Below are 27,662 nucleotides of genomic sequence, written 5' to 3'. Positions count from 1 at the left end.
TTGGAATTACTCTGCGGATGTTTCATAAACTTGAGTCTTGCCTCCCAGGGTAGATAAGCTCAAAAAGAAGGAATTACCCACACCATCAACTGACTAGCTCAGTATCTGGTTCAAGGGTCAAACTTCATTCATTCTGAACTACCAGAGCACATCATCAATTATTTCCAACGACATTTTAGTTAACACACTATACAGCCTGGACCACATTCAGTGCTAATGTTTGATAATAAGACGTAAGTCGTAGTGAAGGTCTCAAAGTGCTGTTTTACTTAACATTAGTAATAACAGCAACTGCCACTGATAAACAAGTGCTTACAGAATGAGATTATCAGGAACACCATAAGATTAACCATTAAGTAATGAATGTGAAGGCATCTTGATAGGGATTACATTAAATCTGTAGATTGCTTTGGGTAGTATGGACATTTTAATAATTTAAAGCTTTCCAATCCATGAACATGGGAAAAATTTCCATTTATTTGTCTGTCTTCACTTCTTCCAGCTTTTGCCTATCTGGTTGAATTTATTCCTAAGTATTTTTTCTTTTTGATGCTATTGTAAATGGAATTTTTTTCTTAACTTCCCTTTCAGACTGCTCATTGTTAGTATATAGAAATTCAACCAATTTCTGTGTATTGATTTTATATCCTGCTACCTTGCTGAATTTGTAACTGTTTTTAGTGGAATCTTTGGGTTTTCTGCACAAGATCATTTCATCTCTGAAGAGAGATATTTTACTTATTCCTTTCTAATCTGGATGAGGCCTTTTATTTCTTTTCCTTGCTTAATTGCTCTGACTAGGGCTTTCAGTATTATGTCAAATAAAATTGGCAAAGTGGGCATCCTTCTTTTGTTCCTGATCTTAGAGGAAAAGCTTTCATTCTTTCACCACTGAGTCTGACATTCTTTTGAAAATATGGCCCTATTAAGTTGAGGTAGTCTCTTTTTATTTTATTTTATTATTATTTTTATTTTTATTTTATTATTTTTAAGTAATTATTTTTATTTTATTATTTTTATTTTATTATTCTTTTTATTTTTTATTTTATTTTTATTTTATTATTATTTTATTATTATTTTTATTTTATTTTTATTTTTAAGTAATCTCTACACCCAACATGTGGCTTGAACTTAAAACCACAAGATCAAGAGAGTCTTGCGCTCCACTGACTGAGCCAGCCAGGCCCCCTGAGGTAGTTTCCTTCTACCTCTAGAAAAGGTGTTGTATTTTGGCAAATGCTTTTTCTACATCTGTTGAGATGATCTGTGATTTTCTTCTTTAATTCTACTAATGTCATGTATTACACTGATCACTTTTTGTATGTTAAACCATCCTTGTGTTCCTGGAATAAATACTACCTGGTCATGGTGTATAATCCTTTCAATGTACTACTGAAGTCTCTTTGGTAATACAGCAAGCCTCTGAACAATGCAGGGGTTAGGGGAACCAACCACAGCGCAGTTGAAAATCTGTGTATCTTGGACTCCCAGAAAACTTAAATACTAATAGCCTACTGTTGAATGGAGCCTTACTGATCACCTAAGTCAACTAACTCATATTGTTATGTTACATGTATTGTATATTGTATTTGCAATAAAGCTAGAAAAAAGGAAAATGTTGAGAAAAGTCCAAGGAAAATACACTTAAGGTATTGTACTGTAAAAAAATCCATGTATATTGACCACACAGTTCAAATCTGTGTGGTTCAAGGGTCAAATTATTTTGAAGATATTTACATCAGGGGCGCCTGGGTGGCTCAGTGGGTTAAAGCCTCTGCCTTTGGCTCAGGTCGTGATCTCAGGGTCCTGGGATCGAGCCCCACACTGGGCTCTTTGCTCAGCAGCGAGCCTACTTCCCCCCCCTCCCCTGCCTGCCTCTCTACCTACTTGTGATCTCTGTCTGTCAAATAAATAAATAAATTAAAAAAAAAAAGATATTTACATCAGTATTCATCAAGGATATTGGTCTATACTTTTATTTTGTTGTAGTTTCTTTTTCTAGCTTTGGAATTAAGGTAATGTTTGCCTCATAGTTAGAAAGTATTCCTTCCTTTTCAGTTTTTTTAAAGAGTTTGAGAACTGACATTAATTCTATAAATGTCTGGTAGAATTTACCACTGAAGTCATCTGGTCAAAGGCTTTTGGTTGGGGGAGGACTTTTTTTTTTTTAATTACTATTCAATTTATTTACTATAGGGCTATTTTGAATTTCTTCATGATTCAATCTTGGTAGGTTGTGAACATAAATTACTTTAACTATGGCCCCCTCATCTGTCCAAAGAGGTATCAGAAGCTAGTTTCCCAAATTAAAATATAGAGAAAGAATTAAAAATGGTTACAAAAGACATAAGGAAAAAAAAACTACTATCAAAATACATTTTTGGAAAATAAAAGTTGGACCTTATAGTATTAAGGAAAAGGAGTCAAAAAGTCCTAGTATAGCATTTACCACTTATACTTTCAAATCAGAGAAACAATCACATACTGTACAGTAAGTAAAAAAAAACAAGTTGTAGAAAAGTGTATATAATGTGAAAAGAATTTTGTGAGTTAGTAGATTATTTTCTAAATATGTAAATAAATCCATACCTATTTAGCCCTTCACCCACAGGTGGTTTTTGGTTATCATCTAAGTAGACAATCACTTCTTTCCTTCGAATATGCACGATATCATCCAAATTTAGATTTGTCAAATTCACATCTCCCTCAAAATAGATTGAACCATAACCTATACAAGTAAAAGCAAATAGTTAAAAAGTCATTCTGTACAGAGGGCAAATAACCTATTTTATACTTCCAGTGACTAAATACTCAAAAGAAAACCAACTTTAAACATTAATCAATATTTCATTTTTAAATTTTTTTAAAGATTTCATTTTTAAGTGATCTCTACACACTCAACATGGGACTTTGAACTCACAATCCCAAAATCAAGAGTCACATGTTCCACCAACTGAGCCAGCCAGGCTACCCCAAACATTAATCAAATCACCCAGTAATACCATCAATGGGTTATTTCATTCATAGTATGTATCAGAAGATGACATCAAAACCAGTTATCTGGTTTAATATCTACATTTCTACTGCACTTATCCTCAAAACAGTTTTCTTAAATCTCTTCCCAGTACCTGTACTATTGCTACATAAACAACCCTCACTTAGTACCTAGCTTGCAGAATAAGTTAAAATGCCAGAGAGCCCTCTCTAAAATACAATATAGCAAGATAAGATTTTGCCCCAAGAAAACTTTATCTGTATTAAATTATTAATATAAAGCTGAATCTAAATATTATTCATCTCTTATTACTCAATTTTCTTACTTAGTATTTTCTTGCTAATTATAGTATTTTCTTTAATTGTAGAAAACTGCAACGAGCCAAACAGTTACCAAAGAATGTTATATGGTTCTAGTCTTACTTTGTTACTTGTCGATCAAAGTGTCTACTATGCAGGTCAAAGTAGGTCCAAACAGGAAAAAAAATGCATTCGGCTATCAAGATCTTCCTTTACTTAATTACAAAAAAATTATGCAGACCCTTGGCTTAAATATAAACTCCTAAGCTCACACTCACCTTTACGACCAATAGTGAAGTCAGAGACAATACACTCTCCCTTTTCATTGGTTATTTTAGCAAGGTCATCCATAGATGGAATAGTATAGTAACCAACCTTAGTGAGAACAATGCCTATGACAAAAGAAACAGAAAATATAGTATTAATTGTAATTGTCCTTATGTAGAGAAATTTTCATAATATTTATTTTACTTTTTCTTTTTTAAAAAGAGTAATTTTTAAAAAGATTTTATTTATTTATTTATTTGACAAAGAGAGAGATAGCAAGGGAGGGAACTTAAGCAAGGGGATTGTGTGAGGGGAGAAGCAGGCTTCCTCCTGAGCAGGGAGCCCGATGTGGGGCTCAATCCCAGGACCCTGGGATCATGGTCTGAGCCAACAGCAGACACTTAATGGCTGAGCAACCCAGGCACCCCTTAAAAAAATAATTCTTAAAATAATCTGAAATAATCCATAACTAAATTATTAAATAAAGAGAAAATATATAGGACTAAAGCATTTTTCCAAACTCTTTCTTCTTAAGATTTTATTTATTTATTTGAAGAGAGAGCACATGAGCAAGGTGGAAAGGGGAAGAAGGAGAGGGAGCAGACGACTCCCTCCTGAGCAGGGAGCCAGACATGGGGCCTGATTCCAGGACCCTGAGATCATGACCCGAGCCAAAGGAAGACACTTAACCAAATGAGCCATCCAAGGGCCCACCAAACTGGTTTTCTGAGAAACACTATTCCTAGGAGAAACTGTGCTTTTCAGAAAAAGGTTCCTAGTCAAAATAAGTTTGGGAAACATGAACATGATAGTAAGTTACATAAGGCTCTGAGAACTTACAAAATAATTAAGTCTAACAATCAAGTCTTAATCTAGTGTTTTCCATACTTAATCACAGAATCTTTTCATATGGTACCCATTAACATACTGCACTATGAAAGGCATTCCATAAAATGAGTTCTGAGAAAGGCTTACTTAATCCAGTTTTCTTCTATTCTATACAAAACCCAACATGGAAAAAACCTGCCTTGATTCAGTGGTAGAAGCAGAACTACAACTCTAAACTCAATACTTTTTTAAAAAAGATTTATTTATTTGAGAGAGAGAGCGAGCGAGCGCATGTGCGCACACATGTGCAGGTGTCTGTGAGGTGGGGCAGGGGGGGCAAAGGTGGAGACAAAATCCCAAGCAGGCGTGCCTGGGTGGCTCAATTGGTTGGGCCCCTGCCTTCGGCTCAGGTCATGATCCCAGAGCCCTGGGATCGAGTCCCAAATGGGGCTCCCAGCTCCACGGGGAGGCTGCTTCTCCCTCTGACCTTCTCCCTTCTCATGCTCTCTCTCGCTCTCTCACTCAGATGAATACCTAAAATCTTAAAAAAAAAAAAAAAAAATCCCAAGCAGACTCCCTGCTGAGTGCAGAGCCTGACACAGGGCTCCATTCCATGACCCTGAGATCATGACCTGATTCAAAATCAGGAGTTGGACACTTAACTAAGTTATCCAGGTGCCCCAGGAAAGGAATTTTAAATTGGAAGGTGACAAAGTCAGTGAGAAAAATAAGAATAAAAAAATCTAGAGTGGGTATTTGAAAAACAAATGTAGTATCAAAATAATTTCATGTAGATACACACAAATATATACTTGGATTCTTAATGTGAAAATATACACTTGTTTCCTCAGGACAGCAAGTGACCAAAAAATATATATGAAGGCAAGAATATAATCAGATACAGAAAATAGATAAACCAAGTGTGGCATATATATAATAACTGAGTATTACTCAGCAATAAAAAAGAATGAACTGTTGATATATCATGGATGAAATAAAAGATAAAGAGCTAAAAAGAGTACAGAGAGTATGATTCCATTTATATAAAGTTCAAGAACAGGTAAAACTAGTCTATGTGAAAGAAACCAGACTATGGTTGACTTCTGGGGATGGGGACACAAAAAACTTTTCCAGTTTCTATTACATATACCAAGTATATTTGTCAAAATTCATTGAAATAAACACTTAAGATCTCTGTACTTCACTACATGTAAATTGTATCTCAATTTAAAAGGAAAAAAAAGGAAATGTGACAACATTCATCAAAACCCAAATGTGATATATGTCAACACAGAAAAAATGGGCAAGTTGGGTGCCTGGCTGGCTCAGTCAGGGGAGCATGTGACTCTTGATCTTGGGTTGTAAGTTCGAGCCCCATGCTGAATATAGAGATTACTTAAAAATAAAATATTTAAAAATAAATAGATAAATAAAATAGAAAAAAAGGCAAGCTTTAAGCAACCAACAAAGACACTGTAATCTTGTAGCTTGTATTATTTGTTTCATGGATTTGTTGGGGGAAAAATGATCAGTTCACTGTTGCGGGAATAAAAAGAAAAGCACAGAACTGAGGTATAATAATTAACCACAGCAACCTATACCATCTGAATGCCTATATACTTTAGGCATTATGGTTTACATACTAATCTAATTCAAACCTCAGAAACCTTACATGATAACTATCACTATTACTTTAATTAAAAAACTAGTAAGGAGGGTGCCTGGGAGGCTCAGTCAGTTAGGCGTCTGCCTTCGGCTCAGGCTGTGATCAGGAGTCCTAGGACTGAGCCCTGCATCGGGCTCTCTGCTCACTGGGGAGCCTGCTTCTCCTCTCCCTGCTGCTCTGCCTACTTGTGCTCTCTCCCTCTTTTGCTGTCAAATAAATAAATAGGATCTTAAAAAAAAAAAACCTAGTAAACAATCTATCTGAGTTTATAAAGCTAGGGAATGTATAAGGATAGTCTCTTTGGCTATAAAATTTGGGATATCTAAACTATACCAGGATAATTAATGACATGAATTTTAACTACTCCAAAGGTAAAAGAAGTATGTGAATTAAGAACCAAACAAAAGGTAAGTGAAAGTGTTTAAATGTCAACATCTATAAAATGTAATAAAAACATTTAATTAAAAGTTCAGGTAGCTGACTTCCACTAAATTGAAAACCTGAGAGAAGTAAGAGGTCTCAAATGACTGGTAAAAGATTACCCATGCAGCAATCTGAATCTGACCTGCTGGATGCATATGGTAAGTATTATTTTCTATTTCTTCTCGGTCATCCTGCAGTGACTCCTCATGAAAAGAGGTCTCTTCACTGCTTCCTTCCAGCCCATTTCGCAAGGCAGCACGCATGTTTAATGCAACAATGGTATCGTCCACACTGCCGCTACTGTTGTGTTTATTTCCAGCAGTCTCCGGGGTTTGAGGAATGGGTTTGGCAATAGGATTAGTATAAAAACGTGACACAAGAGAATCATCATCTCCATCCTGCTGATGGTTCTCATCAACAGGTTTGCTCAGGAAACTGAATCTGAAAAGAAGAAACAAGTGATACCTAAAGGGCTATCTTTATAACAATGATAATAGTCAACCGTCACTGAAACTTTACTGAGTAATTCTACATATTAAAAAGTTTTTTAGACTGACAGAGAAAAATAAAATAACTTGCCCAAACTCAAAAAACTCTGAGAGCTAGAATTGGGATTTTAACACAGGAAATATGGCTGCAAATTACATCATCTATTTTCATGATCAGATTACAACTTAGCTATTTTCATGAACGAACGAACCTGACATCCCAATTTTTTAAAATAGATTTTTATTTATTTATTTGACAGAGATCATAAGTAGGCAGAGAGGCAGGCAGATAGAGAGAGAGAGGAGGAAGCAGGCTTCCCGCTGAGCAGAGAGCCCGATGCGGGAATCGATCCCAGGACCCTGAGACGATGACCCCAGCTGAAGGCAGAGGCTTATTAACCCACTGAGCCACCCAGGCACCTCTGAGCATCTCAATTTTTAGTCAAAAAAAAAAAAAGAAAAGAAAAAGAGTGGTGCCTCAGTGGCTCAGGTTAAGTGTCTGCCTTTGGATCAGGTGACGATCCCAGGGTCTTGGGATCAAGCCCTGAGTTGGGTTCCCTGCTCAGTGGGGAGTCTGCTACTCCTTCTCCCTCTGCCTGCTGCTCTGCCTACTTGTACTCTTTCTCTATCAAATAAATAAATAAAATCTTTTAAAAAAAGAAAAAAGAAAAAGGCACTCTACTATATAAGGTCAAAGAAGAGCAGTGAATTTCAAACAAAAAACTGAAAAGTTTAGATTTTTAATCTAAGCAAGGTATTAGAAAATGCTTCATTAATGAAAAAATCAAATGAGAATTTTATCCAAAGAAGAAAAACAAACAAACAAACGAACAAAAACACAGGAGTACAAGGATGTATATACAATTTTTCACTGAAGCATTGTTTTGAATACAAAGAATACCAAAGTAATCTAAATTGTCCTCCAATGGGGAACTAATTATCAAATATTCACAAAGATGGCTATCAGAGTCATTTAAAAAGTGGAGGCAGATACATTCATATTGATAACAGGAAGGCATTTACAATAAAATAAGTGGAAATAAGCAGGCTATAAAATATTATATCATTCATGCCTAGTCTCTACAATGTATCTATATAAATAAATTTCTAAACTGTAAGAATATATATCAAACTATTAAGGATTATTGTGTGTATTGCTACTTCCTCCTTTATACACTTATATACTTATTTTTATTTTTTTGGCATGGTTACAATGACTATGTGTCATTACCACAAATAAGATATCCCTTATTTTAAAGGGGGGGAGGGGTCAGGGGTGTCAAATGTATGAGAACCCTGTCCAAAATGACACATGAATATAAAAATAATTACATAAATTGAATCAGAAGATCTCCTATAATTTTAAGATCTAAAGTACCCAAAAAGCAAAAACATGACTTAATTTCTAGGTGCTCATATGCTATAATAATATGCCACCTTCACCAATCTTCATAAATTCATAGAATGAATAAATTCCAAGCTCAGAATCTCTTCAAAATGAGAACAGGGTGCTCTACTAGAAATAACCCAAAACAAAATTCAGTTTACCTCTCCCCATTTTCTGGATAATCAGATGGTGAAGCTAGATCTTCCGAGTCACGATTAACAGGAGAGAAGAGATTGCTATTGTTAAGGTTTTTCAAAACCAACTTCTTAATGCTCTTCCTATAGAGATCAAAAGAAAGAAAAAAAAAAAACCTCAGGCACACATAATTACATAACTATTATTATCTTAAAAACTAGTCAAAAAGAGCATTCTTGTTCAGCTCTTACATATCTAAAAATGACCTAACAAGTTTAACTCACAATGTTTAATACATAACCAGAATATAAGATCTCAAATATATTACATTCTGGTGTTTGGAAGAATAAGTGAAGCACTTAAAACAAAGTGGGAAATCTCCTTGAAAACAGTCCTCCTTCTCTGAATCCTCAGCATTCTACCCAGACACTTAGTTAACCCATCATACTATATCTTATATTTCAATTACTTCTCTAAATATCTTCTCTTTAAACATTTTCTTCCTTTCTTGACAGTCAGGATTCATGACTGTCTCCTCACAGAACTTGGAGTGCTGCCTTGAAGACAACTGCAAAGAGACATTTGCTGATTGAGTAAGATTTCTTTTTAAGATGACAAGAAACAGGAGCAAAAAACCCTGACATCCAGTGATGCAAATAGTCACAACTATCTTAAAACTTCACAGGTATGTATAGCAGGTTTACTTAAGGCAAGAATCTCTATCTTATATATGCTTCAAATAGAAGAACCATAGAAGGGATCTTATCTTATTCAATCTCCACTTAAAAACTCCTTGGATTAATTAATGTGCTCTATTCCCTCTTTAAAAAAACAAACTACAGGGGCACCTGGGTGGCTCAGTCAGTTAAGGGTTTGCCTTCAGCTCAGGTCATGATCCCAGGGTCCTGGGATCCAGTCCTGCATCCAGCTTCTTGCTCAGCAGGGAGCCTGCTTCTCCCTCTCTCTCTCTGCCCCTTCCCCCAGCTCATGCTCGCTCTCTCTCTCTCTCTCTCTCTCTGTCAAAAAAAATAAACAAAACCTAAAAAGAAAAAGAAACCTCTGGAAGTCAGTATTATCATCTTTGGGCCCTAATTATTGGCATAAACAATTTTAAAAATGTAATAACTAACATAAAATAATTTTTAAAAAGACACAAGAGGGGACAAGGTATTTCTTCAAAGAAGATTAATGGCCAATATGCAAATGGTAAGATATTCAACATTATTAGTCATAAAGGAAATGTAAATGTAAATTATAAGCATGAAATACCACTTCACACCCACTAGGATAGCTATTATAAACAAAACAGAAAATACTAAGTGCTGACAAGAAAATGGAGAACATGGAAACATGCACTGCTCTTGGGAATGCAAAATAGTGGAGCTGTTATAGAAAACAGTTGAGAGCTCCCCAAAAGTTTAAATACAGAATTAACGTATGATCAAACAATTCCAATTCTAGATATATACTCAAAATAATTGAAAATAGGCAAACAGATACTTGTATACCAAGGTTCATAATAGCACTATTCACATAGCTAAAAGGTGAAAACAACCCAAATGTCCAACAACAGATGAATGGACAAACTAAATGTAGTTTTGGTTTGTCCAAACAATGGAATATTATTCTGTCTTAAAAAGAAATGAAGTTTTGGGGCACCTGGGTGGCTCAGTGGGTTAGGCCTCTGCCTTTGGCTAAGGTCATGATCTCAGGGTCCTGGGATTGAGCCCTGCATCGGGCTCTCTGTTCAGCAGGGAGCCTGCTTCCCCCCCCCTCTCTGCCTGCCTCTCTGTCTACTTGTGACCTTTCTCTCTGTTAAATAAATAATTGGAAATAAAATCTTTAAAAAAAGAAAAAAGAAAAAAAAATGAACTTTTGGGGTGCCTGGGTGGCTCGGTGGGTTAAAGCCTCTGCCTTCGGCTCAGGTCATGATCCCAGGGTCCTGGGATCGAACCCGGCAACAAGGCTCTCTGCTCGGCAGGAAGCCTGCTTCCCTTCCTCTCTCTCTGCCTGCCTCTCTGCCTACTTGTGATCTCTGTCTGCCAAATAAATAAATAAAATCTTAAAAAAAAAAAATGAAGTTTTGTTTCTGGGTTTGTTTTGTTTTTTTTTAAAACATTTTATTTATTTATTTGACAGACAGAGATCACAAGTAGGCAGAGAGGCAGGCGGGGGGGTGGGGGGCGGAAGCAGGCTCCCTGCTGAGCAGAGAGCCCAACGAGGGGCTCGATCCCAGGACCCTGGGATCATGACCTGAGCTGACGGTAGAGGCTTTAATCCACTGAGCCACCCAGGTGCCCCAATAAATAAAATCTTTAAAAACAAAACAAAACAAAAACCACAGGCATATTTAAAACAAGAAACATGGTAAAATATTCCCTTTGCCTTACAGTCCTTCATTTATTTAAAGATTTTATTTATTTATTTGAGAGAGAGAGAGAGTGAGCATGAGAGGGAAGTGGTCCGAGGGAGAAGCAGACTCCCCGCTGAGCAGGGAGCCCTATGTGGGACTCCTGGGATCCTGGGACTCCAGGATCATGACCTGACATGAAGGCAGTTGTTTAACCAAATGAGCCACCCAGGCACCCCTATTTATTTATTTTTAAAGTAGTCTCTGTGCTCAATGTAGGGCTTGAACTCACAACCCAGAGATCCAAAGTCACATGCTTGACCCACTAAGCCAGCCAGGTGCCCCTCCCTCTTCAGTTTAAATAACATCCTTAGAATAGCTTTTCTTCATCATTCTCCCTATCACTCTCCCCTACAGTAGCAATCTCTACTACTCCTTTCTGTCACTTGTCTCACTTGTGATTACTGTCAACATCTCTCTCCTCTCACAGACTGTGAATTTAGTGATGGAGGAATGTGTCTCTCGTTTGTAGCTGCATTCCCAATGCCTACCACACTTGGCACTTAGTAGTTACTTGATAAATGTTTGTTGAATAAAGGAATGAACAGATCAATTAAAGAATATTTTCCAAATTTACCATTCCGAATAAGTAAAATTATTGGCTTGCTCTATAGTAACTTTCTTTTGACTAGTATGAAAAGGTAAAAGACATGAAAGCAATGAAGTTCTCACACTGTCAATCCACCATATTGATCTTTCAGAGTAAACATAATAATGTTCTAGGGGTGGCCATATGTATAAAGTCCTTCATGAATCCTTTACCCGCTGTGGTATTATATGGCAACTGTTTACAGAGTTACACAGTAATAGCCCAAGGCTTGGTCAGGAAGTGAATAGGGGCATATGCCATTTCCTTTAGATAGATAAATACAGTTAAGAGTAAATTCTAGATTCTAACAACTCAGTCATGGAAATGTGACAGCATAAACTGAAAAGACCTTTACAATCTCTATCTCCTCTTATCCTTTGGCTTAGATGATCCCCATCTCTTATAGGGAGGGAGCCCCTCACTCCTATAACTGGGATTCTATACTCTTGTTTACCTCCTTTTATGCCTCCTAAGATGCATTTTTTTTTCTTTTTCTTTTTTTCACAAGATTTATTTTTAAGTAATCTCTGGACCCAATGTAGGGCAAACATACCTATGTATGTAGAGCTTATGTTCATGAGGGAAAAACAGACCAAAAATACAAATATAAAATAAATAAATAAATAAATAAGTTATATTTTAGAAGGTATGAGAAAAAAAGAAAAGAAAGACAGTTAGAATGTGAGGAATACTGACAAAAGAAAAGATGGATACAATTTTAAATAGACTGGTCAGAGTAGTCTTCGTTGAGAGGATATGTGAGTAAACAAATATATATGTAAACATATAGGGTTAACTATATGTATTTATGCAGAGAAGTGTTTCAAGGCAAAGAGAACAAGTATGACAAAGACTGAAAGGCAAAAGCGTGCCTTTCCTGTCCTAACAGTGGCAAAGAAGCACTAAAATTAGAGTGGATAAATGAGAGAATAGTAGATGTCTTCAAAGAGGTAATGGAAGATCAGATCTTACAGCACCTTACATTCCACTGTAAGGAATCTGGGTTTTACTCTGAGTAAAATATGAACCACCACAGGGTTTTGGATAGAAGAGTGACACGATATGACTTATACTTCAAACAGATCACTGTACTAGCTGTATCTGGGAAAGAGTGCAAAGGGGCAAGTGTAAAGCTGGAAAGATCAGAAGAATATTTTAATTCAGTCAAGAGATGATGAAGGCATTGAGGTGCACCTGGCTAGCTCAACTGATGGTGGAGCATGAAGCTCTTGATCTCAAGGTTGTGAGTTCAAGCTCTATGTTGGGTATAGAGATTAATTAAAAATAAATCTTGGGGGAAAAAAAGAAAAATAAAAGAGATGATGATGGCTTGAATCAGGGTAGTTAGTAGCAGTGAAAGTTGTAAATTCGTCAGATACCAGGTAATTTTTGCAGGTTCAATAAAGAAGATTTGCTGATGCTTCAGATGTGGGATGTATGAAAGAAGTCAAGGATGATTCCAAAGTTTTTGGCCTGAACAATGAGAATGACTGAAATGCAGTTATCTGAGATAAGGAAGACTATGGATAGAACAGGTTTGAAGCAGAAGATGAGGAGTTCAATGTTGGCCATGTTAATTTTGAAATAAATGCCTTTTAGACACCCAAGTGGAGATGTTGGGTAGGGCTGGATATAAAAATCTGGAATATGGGAGAGAAGTCTCGGGTGGAGACGAAAGGTTAGAAATCATCAGATTATGTATGACATACAAAGCTATGAAACTAAATTAAATAACTCTGGGAGACAGTAAAGAAAATGTGATCAAAACTAAGCTCAGGGTCAGGGTGCCTGGGTGGCTCAGTCATTAAGCATCTGCCTTTGGCTCAGGTAATGATCCCAAGGTCCTGGGACTGAGCCCTGCATCACGTGGGCTCCCTGCTCGGCGGGAAAGCTGCTTCTCCCTCTCCAACTCCCCCTGCTTGTGTTCCTTTTCTCACTGTGTCTGTCAAACAAATAAATAAAATCTTAAAAAACCCCAAAAACTAAGCTCAGGAGCATTCCAATTTTAAAAGGCTGAGAAGAGGAACCAGGAGACAGAAGGAACCACCAATACAGTAGGAAGAAAACTAGAAAAGTATAGGGTTCCTGCAAGCCAATTAAAGAATCAAGGAAGGAGAGATGAACTCTCTACAGTTCTGATCCATTAAGGAAAGACCGTTGAGAGGAAGAACACAAGTGGAAGCCAGGAAGGGGATACAAGTGGTATTATTAGCAAAATGCACACCTTCCCACCCTAATCCTTTCTGTGTCAAAGAAATTACTAAATACTGGGACATAAACATGAATAATACACTGTCCCTGTCTTCAAAATAATCCAATTATGTGCTAAGAAATGTATAAAATCAGACGTTTCCATTTTTTCGGAAGCAGCGCCCACTAAATATAAATGTGTATGTACATACACACATATAAATATATACATGTATGTATATATGTATACATGTATGTGTACCAATACACACATACATGTGTGTATATACATACACATACATGTGTGTATACATATGATTTTATTTTTTATTTGAAAGAGAGAGTGAGCGTGAGCGAGAGGGATAGGAAAACAGACTCCGCACAGAATGTGATGTAGAGCTCGATCCCATGATCACAACCTGAGCCAACACCAAGAGTCAGCTGCTTAAATGACTGAGCCACCTAGGTGTCTCCCACTATGTTTTTAAGGAAATGAGAGAGTCATAATTTTTAACTTAGTAACATCGATAAATAAGAGCTGCAAATACTGAATTCCCATTTTTTCTCTGCTGCTTACAAAAACAAACCATACTTTTCTGATGAGAAAATACCTGCTGTTAAAAAGCCTGTGTGTTTATATGTCTTGCTATGTATCTACAAAATAACCCAAAAATGAAATGCTCTGAAACTGCATCTCCAAATGTTAACCACTATTAACAGTTTGGCACATATTTTTCTTCATTTTTTTTCCCTGCGTACAAATCAACACTCTAGGAGATATTTGCTCTAATGCATAATTTAAATGTAATTTAAATATTTAACAGCAACTTTTCTACATACTTTATGTACTTTTTCCTGTGTAATAATTATTGGTTCCATACCCGTATGTATATGTAGATATAGGGGCACCTGGGTGGCTCAGTGGGTTAAGCATCTGCCTTTGACTCGGGTCATAATCTCAGAGTCCTGGGATCGAGCCCCACATAGGGCTCTCTGCTCAGCAGGGAGCCTGCCCCCCCCACCTCTCTCTCTCTGCCTGCCTACTTGTGATCTCTCTCTCTCAGTCAAATAAATAAATAAAATCTTAAAACATTAAAAAAAAATGTAGATATATTCCTTTTAGTTGGTTTGGCCAATGTAAGTTTTAAGAAAAAAGTGTCTTCTGCTTAAAACAATTATGTGGGGGCGCCTGGGTGGCTCAGTGGGTTAAGGCCTCTGCCTTCGGCTCAGGTCATGATCCCAGGGTCCTGGGATCGAGCCCCGCATCGGGCTCTCTGCTCTGTGGAGAGCCTGCTTTCTCCTCTCTCTCTGCCTGCCTCTCTGCCTACTTGTGATCTCTGTCTGTCAAATAAATAAATAAAATCTTTAAAAACAAAACAAAACAAAATTATGTGAAGACCAAAATCTCAAAATAAAACAAAAAACCTGCATACGTAAAACTAGAAGTATATTAATAAAAATACTTTTATGTTAACGATGGTCATCCCTGAGAATGATTATGCCACTTTTATTATTTGTGATATTCTCTATTTTTCAAATTAAAAACAGGGGTGCCTGGGTGGCTCAGCTGGTTAAATGTCTGACTCTTGGTTTTGCCTCAGGCCATTCATTATCTCATGGGTCATGGGACAGAGCCCCAGGTCAAGCCACCTGCCCCTACCCTCAAGGTTTGGGCTCTGTGCTAAGTAGAGTTTGCTTGAAGACTCTCTCCCCCTGCCCCTTCCCCTACTCGAGTGTGCCCATGCTCTTTCTCTCTCTAACATAAACAGATAAATCTTTAAACAAACAAAAACCTAAACTTTTAACATTTGTACTGCCTTCAGGAAAATATATATCTTGTACTTAGTTTAAATTAATATTTACATTTAATTTATGTTAAAAATAAACTCACTTGGGCATGAATGCTCCATTGGCTAAGGATGGCTCATCGTCATCTAACCCATCAAAGAGATGTGACTTGGCTGTGCCTGTTGTTTGTAAAGCCTTTGGTCGAACTCTGGTGGCAGGGCGGGGTGTTAGTTTATAATGAGTAGGTGTAGTGAGAGCCTTCTGGGCTGCTGGATTTGTTGGTTTCAATCTCTGAAAAACAAAAGCAAGTAAAGCTCCAGTTTAACTCAAATGTATTATTTGGCCTTAAAAATTCTTAGGAACAGAGTTCAAATATCTCTGCCATTTACCCAGCTAGATACCTCTGTTTATTTTTCAACTAAACCAAAAATCTTAAGCTTCAAAGTAAAATGACATGCACCCATGAATTAATATTCAATTTCTGTGCAATCCAAATCACTCTGGAAAAAAAAAATAGTATTAGCTCACATTTATTCAAGCATTTAGTAAACACTGATAGTTGCCATGAATCAAACACTAAGTACTGGCAATAAAGATAATGAAATCATTTTCCCTGATTTCTGAGGAAATTACAAGTTTGTAGAAGAGACATATAACTAAAATAAGACTTCAGGTTAATTTTGATGGTACCTTTATTATATTTCTACAACATCTGCAGGATGTTATATATTTGTTTTCCTTAACATTATTCTTAGGATTATATAACCATTTGAAACAACAATGTCTAACATAATAAAACCTTGTCACCGTTTGCTTCTCTTTACAATACAGACTATTTACACTTCAGCAACAATGAATCTTCCTAGATCTTTTTTGTGATCTCTTAATTGTGTGCCACTGCTTGGGATGTCTTGACCTACATCTACCAACTTCTCCATATATCCTCAAAAAAAGTTAAATGTTACCTCTTTTGCAAAGCCTTATCACACTCCCCCCAAAATATACACTCTTCCTTAACATGATATTCACCACTGTAACATATAGTGTTCAGGGGGGTGTAGTATATCTACTAAGTTGTGCAAGAATCACCACTAAGTCCAAAACATTTCCCTCACTCCAACAAGAAATGCTGTGCCTCCCAATTCCACCCCTTACCCTAGGCAAACATGAATCCCCTTTGTCTCAATACATTTGCCTATTGTAGGCATTTTATATAAATGGAATCATGTGGCCTCTTGTGTCGGGTTTCTTTCACATAGCATAATGTTTTCAAGGTTCATCCATGTTATACAGAACACATTATCAGTATTTCATTCCTTTTTATGACTGAAAGATATTTCATCTTGTGTGTGTGTACACATACATATACATACAAAACGTAATTCTGTTAAAAAAAAAAAAAAGAAGGCACCTGGGTGGCTCAGTGGGTTAAAGCCTCCGCCTTCAGTACACACACACGAACATATTTCATTCATGACTGAAAGATATTTCATCTTGTGTGTGTGTACGTACACACACATATATATACATACACACACACATACATACACACACACATTTTGTTTATCCATTCATCAGCTGATGGGCTATTTTACTACTGTATTTATTATATTGAGCTTGAGTAAATTTAAACACATTAACAGATCCAATCTTCCTCATTAAGTAAATAGTAAGCTCTTAGATGATGTTCTTGTTTTCGTTTTGTATCCTCAGCAGTAAACACAGTGACTAGCACATACTTAGGCCTATAATTATGCTGCACAAATAACAAATAATTTCCTTTTCTTTTCTTTCTTAAAGTAGGCTCCACATCCAGCACAGAGCCCAGTGCAGGGCTTGAACTCATGATCCTAAGGGTGAGATCAAAAGTCAGACACTTAAGGTGCCTGGGTGGCTAGTGGTTTTAGCCTCTGCCTTTGGCTCAGGTCATGATCCTAGGGTTCTGGGATCAAGCCCTGCATCGGTCTCTCTCCTCAGCAGGGAGCCTGCTTCCTCCTCTCTCTCTCTGCCTACTTGTGATCTCTGTCAAATAAATGAAATCTTAAAAAAAAAAAAAGTCAGATACTTAACTGACGTCCCACAAATAATTTTCATCTAAGCAAAACTTACATTTATACAGCAGGGTTAAAAAGTACTTTAAATTCCTATCTTACTTCTCTTTATAACTAGTTGTAAGGTAATTCAAGAACCAGCTAAGGGAGAAGTGAGATGACATAAATAACTGAATAATAGGATCTGTAGACTGACTAACTTATTATAAGCCAGGCATGCATTATCTCATTTAATGCTCAACATTAGACAGTATTACTATTCCCATTTTACAGATGAAGAAACACATTTGGAGGCAAAAAGATACCCTCAAGGGGCGCCTGGGTGGCTCAGTAGGTTGAGGGCTCTGCCTTCAGCTCAGGTCATGATCCCGGGGTCCTGGGATCGAGCCCCACATCGGGCTCTCTGCTCAACAGGGAGCCTGCTTCCTCCTCTCTCTGCCTGCCTCTCTGCCTACTTGTGATCCCTATCTGTCAAATAAATACAATAAAATCTTAAAAAAAAAAAAATATCTTCAAGGCCTCGGATTGTACGTAGTAACACAAGGATTAAACAGACCAAAGCCTACTTTTAATCCACACCACAGCGAGAAGATCATCTCAGAGCATAAAAAATTAAGACAAAGTTAACTGTAGAAACCAGAAGAAAAGATATTGCTATGCCACTTAAGAATATCATGATTTTAGGAAAATCAGCCTCTCTGAGCCTTGGTTTGCTCAACTATAAAATGGGAATAATAATACATGCCTTGGGTGCCTGGGTGGCTCAGTGGGTTAAAGCTTCTGCCTTCAGCTCAGGTCATGATCCCAGAGTCCTGGGATCAAGCCCCGCATTGGGCTCTCTGCTTAGCAGGGAGTCTGCTTCCCCCCCTCCCTCTCTCTCTGCCTACTTGTGATCTCTGTCAAATAAATAAATAAAATCTTTAAAAAATAATAATAATACATGCCTTATTTCAGGTATTGAAAAGTCTCAGCCCTCACCTCCAGTCCAGCGTTGATTTCACTGTTTTAGTCATGCTGCCTTCCAGATATAGCAAACATAATGTATCTCCTGACTCAGTGAAAAGCATAGATAATGTATCTTAAAAACTTACTTACACCTAGCTTTGTTTAGGTTCTATATGTAAGAAATTATATTCTGCACATTTAGTTTCTCTTGATCTGAGAATAAACTTCACAAAAGCTTCCTTAAATTTACCTCTTCTTTCTTCTTAGGGTCTGACATGGGATTCCGGAAGAGAGGAGAGTCTCCAAAAGGTGAGTATGTTAAACTATTGATGTGCTGTTGGAGAACAGCTTGCTGGGCAGCAGAAGCATTGGGATCGGTCAGAGCTTTTTGAAAAAAAAAAGAAAAGAGAAGGCAAGATGTCAGTCTAGGGATCCAATGCAGTTATAGCAAGAGAACACAGAATCATTTTGGAGAGGTCTTCAAAATGTTCAGACTCACTCAATGGCATTATTGGTGGAGTGCAGAGGAGCAAACTGTGAGGAAAATTAACAGTCAAACTAATGGGTAAAAGATTCAAAGAGGCATTTCATAAAGAGACAACACACAAAAAATTTTACTTAGATGTTCATTGTCACTAATAATCAATGAAATGCAATTTAAAACAACCTTGAAGAAATATTTTGTGTCTACCTCATTATCTATCAGTGCCACAGCTATATGAAAAGAATTATAGTCTTCGCTTCTAGAAACATGATAAATTGGTTTACTCTGTCTAAAAGAAACAAAAAGACCATACACAAATACTATTTTTGTATTTTTTTAACCTACTCATTTCAATCATGGAAATTTAACCCAAGGGTTTAATTAAACTAGAATCAAAGAAATGTTTGTAATTATTCAATAAATAGTATCTGTAATTGTTACGACTTGGAAACAACCTATATCCAACATTAACAGTTGTAAAAATCAAGCTACATCAACAAGGTGGGTTAAATAGTTATTAAAAATAATGACAATGTGTTTCACAGTGGAAATAAGGAAATATCTTTGGTTTAACTTAAGAAGTAAAAATTCCAGAATAAAAAATATTAAGTATACTAAGACTATCAAGTAAGAAAGGGGCAAATAAAAAATGGAAATGGCTGTTAAGTTTATTATTTACATTTAATATGCATATTATACTCAAGTAAAAATTGAAAGAAAAAATATCACCCCAATTAGTCTAATTTTCTTCTAAAGTGTAAAAACACGTAATTATTCACAGAGAATTTAGGGAATAGACAAGGAATGATGATCTATAATCACACACAGTAAAAAACAAACAAGAAAACTGCTGCAACTATTTGTGTTATATCCTGATTGATGAAGAAACTCCAAAATATTTCCAAAAATACTGATTAAAAAAAATTAAATCATACCAAAGTCCCTTTAGAGATAAAAATGCTTTCTTCCTTTATAAGTGTTTAAAACATGGCTAATGCCAAAATACAGTAAGATAATTTACACTGAAGGAGTCCCACAAACAAAACATTTGGAAAAAACCACACTGCAGCAGCAAAAACAACAAACACCGGACAGCTAAAGCTAAATTAGCGAAAAAGGGGTAAATCCACCTTAGTCAAATTAAGCTTTCTTAAAACCCGCTGTATTAATTAAATACTAAAATACTGTATGCTAATATGTAAGGAGAGAGTACAAGTTTGCTCAAGACTGTGAAACCCAGAGCACCTGGGTGGCTCAGTTGGTTAAGCAACTGCCTTTTGCTCAGGTCACGATCCCAGACTCCAGGGATCGAGTCCTGCATCTGGCTCCCAGCTCCACGGGGAGTCTGCTTCTCCCTCTGATCTCCTCCTCTCTCATGCTTTCTCTCGCTCTCTCCCTCTCTCAGATGGATAAATAAAATCTTAAAAAAAAAAAAAAAAAAAGACTATGTAACCAAGAGGAGATGTCATTTTAAAGAGCATATAGCAAATCATCATGTATTCAGAAAGTTCTGAAATCCAATTTAAGTATCAGTGAGAAAAAAATATAAAAAAGTAGCTTTGGTACAAAGTGCCACACAGTAACAGCATAATACTATTATATGGACTATTCAAGGAGACGCAAGAAAACCTGCATGCTTTTATAAGAATTCTAATATTCACTAGTTAGTATGTTACTGGACAGGCAATTATCCATCAAAAATAACACTGACCTGCACCACCTGATCCCAAGTATAATAGGTCACCCTATCTGGGCTTACTCAAGAGAGTAAGAACCCCTTTTACAAATCCAAACGTAATCAGAAAAGTGTGTGAACAGGATGTTCTTATTTTTGTATGTTTAAATATGAAATGTTCTCTAAGTTAACTGTATTACTTAAAATATAGATAAGAGAGCTGATATGTTAGCAAAAAGCATAAGCACTAGTTGTTTTATTTATGTTTTATGTTTGTGTTATATTCAATTCTGGTCACAATAATTTGAAAATATACTGAAAAGCCACATCATGACCAAATGATTAAAGGGGACAGGAAAAAGTATAAAAAATGAAGTCTGAGAATAGAAAAACCTGATGATATTTTATCTGGAAAAAAGACAATAAGGTTACTGCAAACAAACTGTAACAGACCGGTTTGCTTAGCTTAGGAGGTAAAAGTAGAATCACTGAATGGTAATTCTACGGAGTCATGTTTTGGCTTCTAAACAACCTAAATAAAACAATGGATGAGACTGACTTGGAAAACTGTAACTGAGGAACTCCCACAGTTAAGACAGAATTCACATTAGCTCTAAAGCACCCTCCAACAAACATCCTATGATGCAAAGATATACATTCCTTTTCTTTGGTTTCTACTATTAACAGAGAAAGACAATTATCATATGATCTCACTGATACGAGGAATTTGAGAAACAAGACAGAGGATGATGGGGGAGGGAAAAATGAAACAAGACAAAACCAGAGGGAGACAAACCATAAGAGAATCTTAATCTCAGGAAACAAATTAAGGGTTGCTGGAGGGGTTAGAGGTGGGAGGGATGGGGGGGCTGGGTGATGGGACATTGGGGAGGGTGTATGTCAAGGTTGAGTGCTGTGAATTGTGTAAGACTGATGAATCATAGACCTGTACCCCTGAAACAAGTAATACATTATATTCTAAAAGGCAATACAGCTACTTTTAAATGTGTGGTAACAGTACCATATGTAAATGCAATATCAAACGCTCATATCAAGAACTTTTAATTGACTTTAGGAAAAGATGAATTATCAAAAATCATTGGTGGGGCGCCTGGGTGGCTCAGTGGGTTGGGCCTCTACCTTCAGCTCAGGTCATGATCCCAGGGTCCTGGGATAGGGCCCTGCATTGGGCTCTCTGCTCAGCAGGGGGCCTCCTTCCCCCTCCCTCTATGGCTGCCTCTCTGCCTACTTGTGATCTCTCTCTCTGTCAAATAAGTAAGTAAAATCTTAAAAACAAATAAATAAATAAAATCTTAAAAAAAAAGAACACTGGGTGCCTGGATAGTTCAGTCCGTTAAGTATCTGCCTTTGGGGGCACCTGGGTGGCTCAGTGGGTTGAAGCCTCTGCCTTCGGCTCGGGTCCTGGTCCCAGGATGCTGGGATCAAGCCCCGCATCAGGCGCTCTGCTCAGTGGGGAGCCTGCTTCCCTCCCTCTCTCTTTGCCTGTCTCTCTGCCTACTTATGTGATCTCTGTCAAATAAATAAATAAAATCTTAAAAAAAAAAAAAAAGTATCTGCCTTCGGCTCAGGTCACGATCCCAGGGTTCTGGGATGGAGTCCCACATCGGGCTCCCTGCTCCATGGGGGAACCTGCTTCTTTCTCCCTCTGCCTCTCTCTCAGGAGTAAATATATTTTTTAAAATATTTAAAAAAAATTTAAAAACCCAAACTATTCAAAACACTATCAACTAAAAATGGCAGGTTACAGTATTTATGGTACATTCTTCTATTGAAAACAACTAAAACTAAGGAATAGAAAGAAAAGTGAAAATATCTTTTAATGATAAAGTTGATTCTAATGTTCACACAAATCAATTAGACTTCTAATTCACCTCAACACCAAAGATCTAAGTAAAATCTGTTTTTTTTTTTTTTAAGAAGATTTTATTTATTTGAGGGGGGGGAGGAGGGGGAGAAAGAGAGTGCATGTGCATGTACAAACAGTAAGAAAGTACAGAGTGAGAGGGAGAAGCAGGCTCCCCACAGAGCAAAAAGCCTGATGCATGGCTCAATCCCAGGACGCCAGGATCATGATCTGAGCCAAAGGCAGATGCTTAACCAACTGGGCCGCCCAGGTGCCCTTAAGTAAAATCTACGTTTAAAACAAACAAACAAACAAAAAAAATATATATATATATAACCCACAATGACAAAGAATGGGACATAACAAATGAACAGAAGATAAAATATAACAAATTTCTAGGGGAAAGAAGTGGACAGAGGAGTGACAAAGCAGGACAGAGCGAAGTATAGCTTAGAGTACATTCAAAGGGTGTAAGAGGCCAAAGTGGAGCATATCTGCCCTGTAGAATCCCAGAAAGATTAGGGATTCAATGACACCAAGTTTGATGAAGTGAGAATGAAAGCGGGAGAGATGAACCAATGCAAAGTACATACACAAAACACCCATACCTTCATCCTCTTAATCCCTGATCCTCAACAGATAAGCCAAACATCAGAGAGCGTGCCTCTGATGAATCCAAGTTAACATATGGAAAGAACAGGGGCAACTAGTTTCAGTACTTGCATCATCCCAGAGCTAAGAATGTGGCATTCTAACAATCAGAGGACCCATGGATAATAGTTGGTTCCTGAATTACTTAAAGTGAAACTTACTGGTAAACAAGCTCTACTCATATACATACAATGCCAGTGAGCTTTTTATTATTTTATTCTTGAATATGAATGGTAAAGATCACAGAGCATTAAAGAGTAGGACCAAAGCAAAAATAATCCTTAAGATTTAAGGCACAGAAAAGTCCTAAAAAATTTTTTTAATGCCAGTTAACAAAGTTTCAAGAAAAAATTGAATCTAAGAACTGAATGCTTGAAAAAGGGAACTTTCAGAAATGAGAAAGAATTCTTTTAAGTTGAAAATAAGAATTCAAAAGGATGATTTACAGGACATTCAGAAACCTCCTGAAAAATAGAAACAAAGTTTAAAAATCAAGCATTAAGACAGAAATGGTGCACATGAGTGGCTCAGCTGGTTAAGTGTCGGACTCTTGATCTTGGCTCAGATCATGATGTCAGGGTTGGGAGATCAAGCCCCAAGTCAGGCTCCAGGCTGGGCGTAGAACCTGCTTAAGAATCTTTCTGACATGGGGAGGGTAGGCAATATGGTGAGTCTATGAAGTGTGTAAGCCTGACGATTCACAGACCTGTACCCCTGGGGCAAATAATACATGATATGTTAATAAAAATAATAATTTAAAAAAATTTATAAAAAAAAAAAGAATCTGACAAAGCATAAAAGACTCTTTTTTTTTCTTTTTTTAAATTTTTTAAGATTTTATTTATTTATTTGACACAGAGAGAGAGATCACAAGTAAGCAGAGAGGCAGGCAGAGAAAGAGGGGGAAGCAGGCTCCCTGCCGAGCAGAGAGCCCGATGTGGGGCTCGATCCCAGGACCCTGGGACCATGACCCGAGCCGAAGGCAGAGGCTTAACCCACTGAGCCACCCAGGCGCCCCAAAAGACTCTTTTTTTAAATTAACATATCATGTATTATTAGCCCCAGGGGTACAGGTTTGTGAATCGTCAGGCTTACACATTTCACAGCACTCACCATAGCACATACCCTCCCCAATGTCCATTACCCAACCACCCTCTCCATACCCCCCTCCCCCACAGCAACTTTCAGTTTGTTTTGTGAGATTAAGAGTCTCTTATGGTTTGTCTCCCTCCCGATCAGATCTTGTTTCATTTTTTCCTTCCCTACCCCCCAAACCCCCCACTTTGCCTCTCAAATTCCTCGTTATCAGGGAGATCATATAATTGTCTTTCTCTGATTGACTTATTTCGCTCAGCATAATACCCTCTAGTTTCAGCCACGTCATTACAAATGGCAAGATTTCATTTCTTTTGATGGCTGCATAGTATCCCATTGTGTATATATACCACCCCTTCTTTATCCATTCATCTGTTGATGGACATCTAGGATCTTTCCATACTTTGGCTATTGTGGACACTGGTGCTATAAACATTTGGGTGCATGTGCCCCTTCGGATCACTACATTTGTATCTTTAGGGTAAATACCCAGTAGTACGATTGCTGGGTCGTAGGGTAGCTCTATTTTCAACTTTTTGAGGAACCTCCATGCTGTTTTCCAGAGTGGCTGCACCACTCTGGAATTCCCCTCAACAGTGTAGGAGGGTTCCCCTTTCTCCACATCCTCTCAACATCTGTCATTTCCTGACTTGTTAATTTTAGCCATTCTGACTGGTGTGAGAGGTGGATCTCATTGTGGTTTTGATTTGTATTTCCATGATGCCAAGTGATGTGGAGCAATTTTTCATGTGTCTGTTGGCCATAAGAGACTCTTAATCTCAGGAAACAAAACAGGGTTGCTGGAGTGGAGGGGTGTGGGAGGGATGGGGTGGCTGGGTGATGAACTTTGGGGAGGGTATGTGCTATGGTGAGTGCGAAGAATTGTGTAAGACTGATGAATCACAGACCTGTAGCCCTGAAACAAATAATACATTGTATGTTAATTAAAAAAAAAAGAAAAAAGAATCTCTCTCTCCCCTGCCCCTCCCCCCACTCTAAAAAAAATAATAAATCTTAAAAAAAAAAAAAAAAAGACAGGGTATAAGCAATTCAGTGAAATTTCAGGACAAAGGGAAAATCCTAAATGCTTGTGGGGGTAGTAGCTGAACAAGTCTCAAGAATCAGAAAGGCATCAGACTTCTCATATAATGGTTAATGCAAACAATATAGTCCAAGTTCTGGGATAAATTTTCACAATAGAATTCCCTAACATTAAAGCATGAGGAACAAAAAAAGGTATTTTCAGACCTATAAGTGATCAAAGTTTACCCTTCATATAGGCTTTACTGAAAAACACATTCCAGACAATTCAGGAAATAAATAAAAGGGAAAAACCTACACCTAGGACAGAGCAGTTCCCACTAAGTAGACTTGAAGGGAATACTGGGAGCGATGATGAAGGCCTACGGAATAATCAAGAGTTCACACTGCTGTAGGAGGGACAGAGGGATCAATGAATGACGTATCCAAAGTAAAAGAATTCTGATACCATTCTTAAGAATTTGAACCAATTTAGGAAGGTAATAAGAGCTGGTAATCCAAGGGGGAAAAAGAATTACAAATTCCAGGAGAACGAAAAAGCTGTATAAAAAAAGTGTTTATGTGGCTGGGCAGCAATAATTTCACAGTTGTAATAATATGCTGTGTTCACATTTACAACTTTTAAACTATTCTTTTATCAGAGAAAAGATGAAGGTAATTATAGGACAGAATACATTATCATTGTTATCAATATGAAAATATAAAGATGGCAAAAAAAGAAATGAGGAAAAAAAAGAAGCGTAAGAAAGGGCACTAATACCCTTACTTGATCAAGGGGACTCAAGAAATACTCTCTCAGTTGATAGAATAAGTAGAAGTATGTAGGGACATGGCTTAAATTTGCAAAAGGCTTATTCAAATGTGGTACACAGATCATGACAATATGGGAGATGAACTTTATCGTACATCTTTCTCTTGCTCTCATTCACTCACTCTATTTATGCCAGGTGATAATGGTTTTTTTTTTTTTTTAATCTCCAAAGAACAAATTTCTTTTAAAAAGACATTTAAGCTAAAAAGTTAATTTTAAGTTAAAAATAGTAACAACAGAGGTAGGAGGCAGCGAGGGCGAAAACTAGAAAAGGGCATTCAAATGAATGAAGTATAAAAGACACTCCAGTAGAGAAAACTAAACTAAGGTATTTAGTAACATAGCTCTATTAGGAGAAGTGAATAGAGAACACAGGTAGGTGATAAGTGAGCTCTATTTCTCATCTATCATTAACAAGTTAAATTTACTTAAGACTTAATAAATAAAGCACAACACAGCAACATAAGCAAATCATTTAGAGATATAAACTTAACTATAAACCAGGAAACAAAGTGGCAGTAACAAAGCAGTCTCTTTAGGGGACCAAGCCTGGGAGTGGGGAAGCAGAAAAGGCCAGGATCCATTGCAAGCCCTTCTGCACCACATGACTATTAAGTGATGTGTGTCTGTGTACTGCTTTGGTAGGGGTGGGATGGACTGGGAGGAAAATCAGGTCACCAAGTCAAGTTTTAGCAAGAAATAAATGGAGTAAAGCCTTCTAAAGTGACTGACACTTACCTACTGGGGCCTGGGGGGCTCCAAAGCCCAAAGTGGCTGTCGTAGTATTAAATCCAGGGGCCCCAAAGGCTCCTGTACCAAGAGGCCCTCCGATCTTAGGTTGGTTGTTCCCAAACAAAGATGCCTGTCCAGCACCAAGAGCTATGGAGACAAGAGGAAAGAAAAAGTGCCACAGGAGATCCTTTGAATGTTATGCCAGAGGTCAGTTACTTAAAAATATAATACATTTGGAAACTTCATAATGACCACTCATTTCAACAAGAGGTAATACAGTAAATGCTAATTATTGCCAGGCACTGTGCTGAGTACATTATATACATCAGAGGCAAAATATTTAACCTCTCTGTGCTTCAGTTTCCTCAACTGTAACATGAGATAGTAATACATAGGTATTTATCCTAAGGCTAAAATGAATAAACACATATTAAGCATTTAAAAGAGGATTGGTAGATACTAATACTCATTAAATATTAGCTAGTATCTCAATTAATCTTCATAAGCCCGAAGTAGGGAATATCCACATTTAACAGATGAGAAAACTGAGGATTTAGTAATCGACTCAATGTCATAAATGTAATAAATGGTGAGAATGAGGTTCAAACCTTGGTGCATCTGCCAATACAATTAGGGTTCTTAATTGCTACACTACAGTAATACAGAGTTTGAAAGAATTAAAAAAAATTCAAGTCGTCTTAAATTCCAGTATTTGCAAATCAAAAAATGAAGCTGAACCAATCACAATGTCATCTTTTTTACTAACATACAGGCTAAACTATAGAAAACCAAACCCAATACATCTTCTTTGAACAGTGAGCAAGAAAAGTAATACTTTCAAATATACC

At 37.1% G+C, this 27,662-nt stretch overlaps 1 protein-coding gene across 3 annotated transcripts in view; it reads right to left on the bottom strand.

The window, feature by feature from the left end:
* The window catches only part of NUP98 (nucleoporin 98 and 96 precursor), a 117,907-nt gene that overhangs the window by 42,149 nt on the left and 48,096 nt on the right, over nucleotides 1–27,662 (bottom strand). For all 3 annotated transcript variants that reach the window (XM_080814906.1, XM_080814907.1, XM_080814908.1), the window contains exons 12-18: nucleotides 26,821–26,961; nucleotides 18,712–18,845; nucleotides 15,569–15,756; nucleotides 8,515–8,631; nucleotides 6,621–6,919; nucleotides 3,573–3,686; nucleotides 2,590–2,728 (exon numbers count right to left, since the gene is read on the bottom strand). In XM_080814906.1, the coding sequence (XP_080671032.1) occupies nucleotides 2,590–2,728; nucleotides 3,573–3,686; nucleotides 6,621–6,919; nucleotides 8,515–8,631; nucleotides 15,569–15,756; nucleotides 18,712–18,845; nucleotides 26,821–26,961 (1,132 nt within the window). The remainder of the gene's footprint in view (nucleotides 1–2,589; nucleotides 2,729–3,572; nucleotides 3,687–6,620; nucleotides 6,920–8,514; nucleotides 8,632–15,568; nucleotides 15,757–18,711; nucleotides 18,846–26,820; nucleotides 26,962–27,662) is intronic.

This window comes from Martes martes (assembly GCF_963455335.1).
Source record: "Martes martes genome assembly, chromosome: 10".
NCBI lineage: Eukaryota > Metazoa > Chordata > Mammalia > Carnivora > Mustelidae > Martes > Martes martes.
The sequence above is the reverse complement of the archived record's forward strand: the minus strand, read 5'-3'. Positions and strand labels throughout refer to the sequence as shown.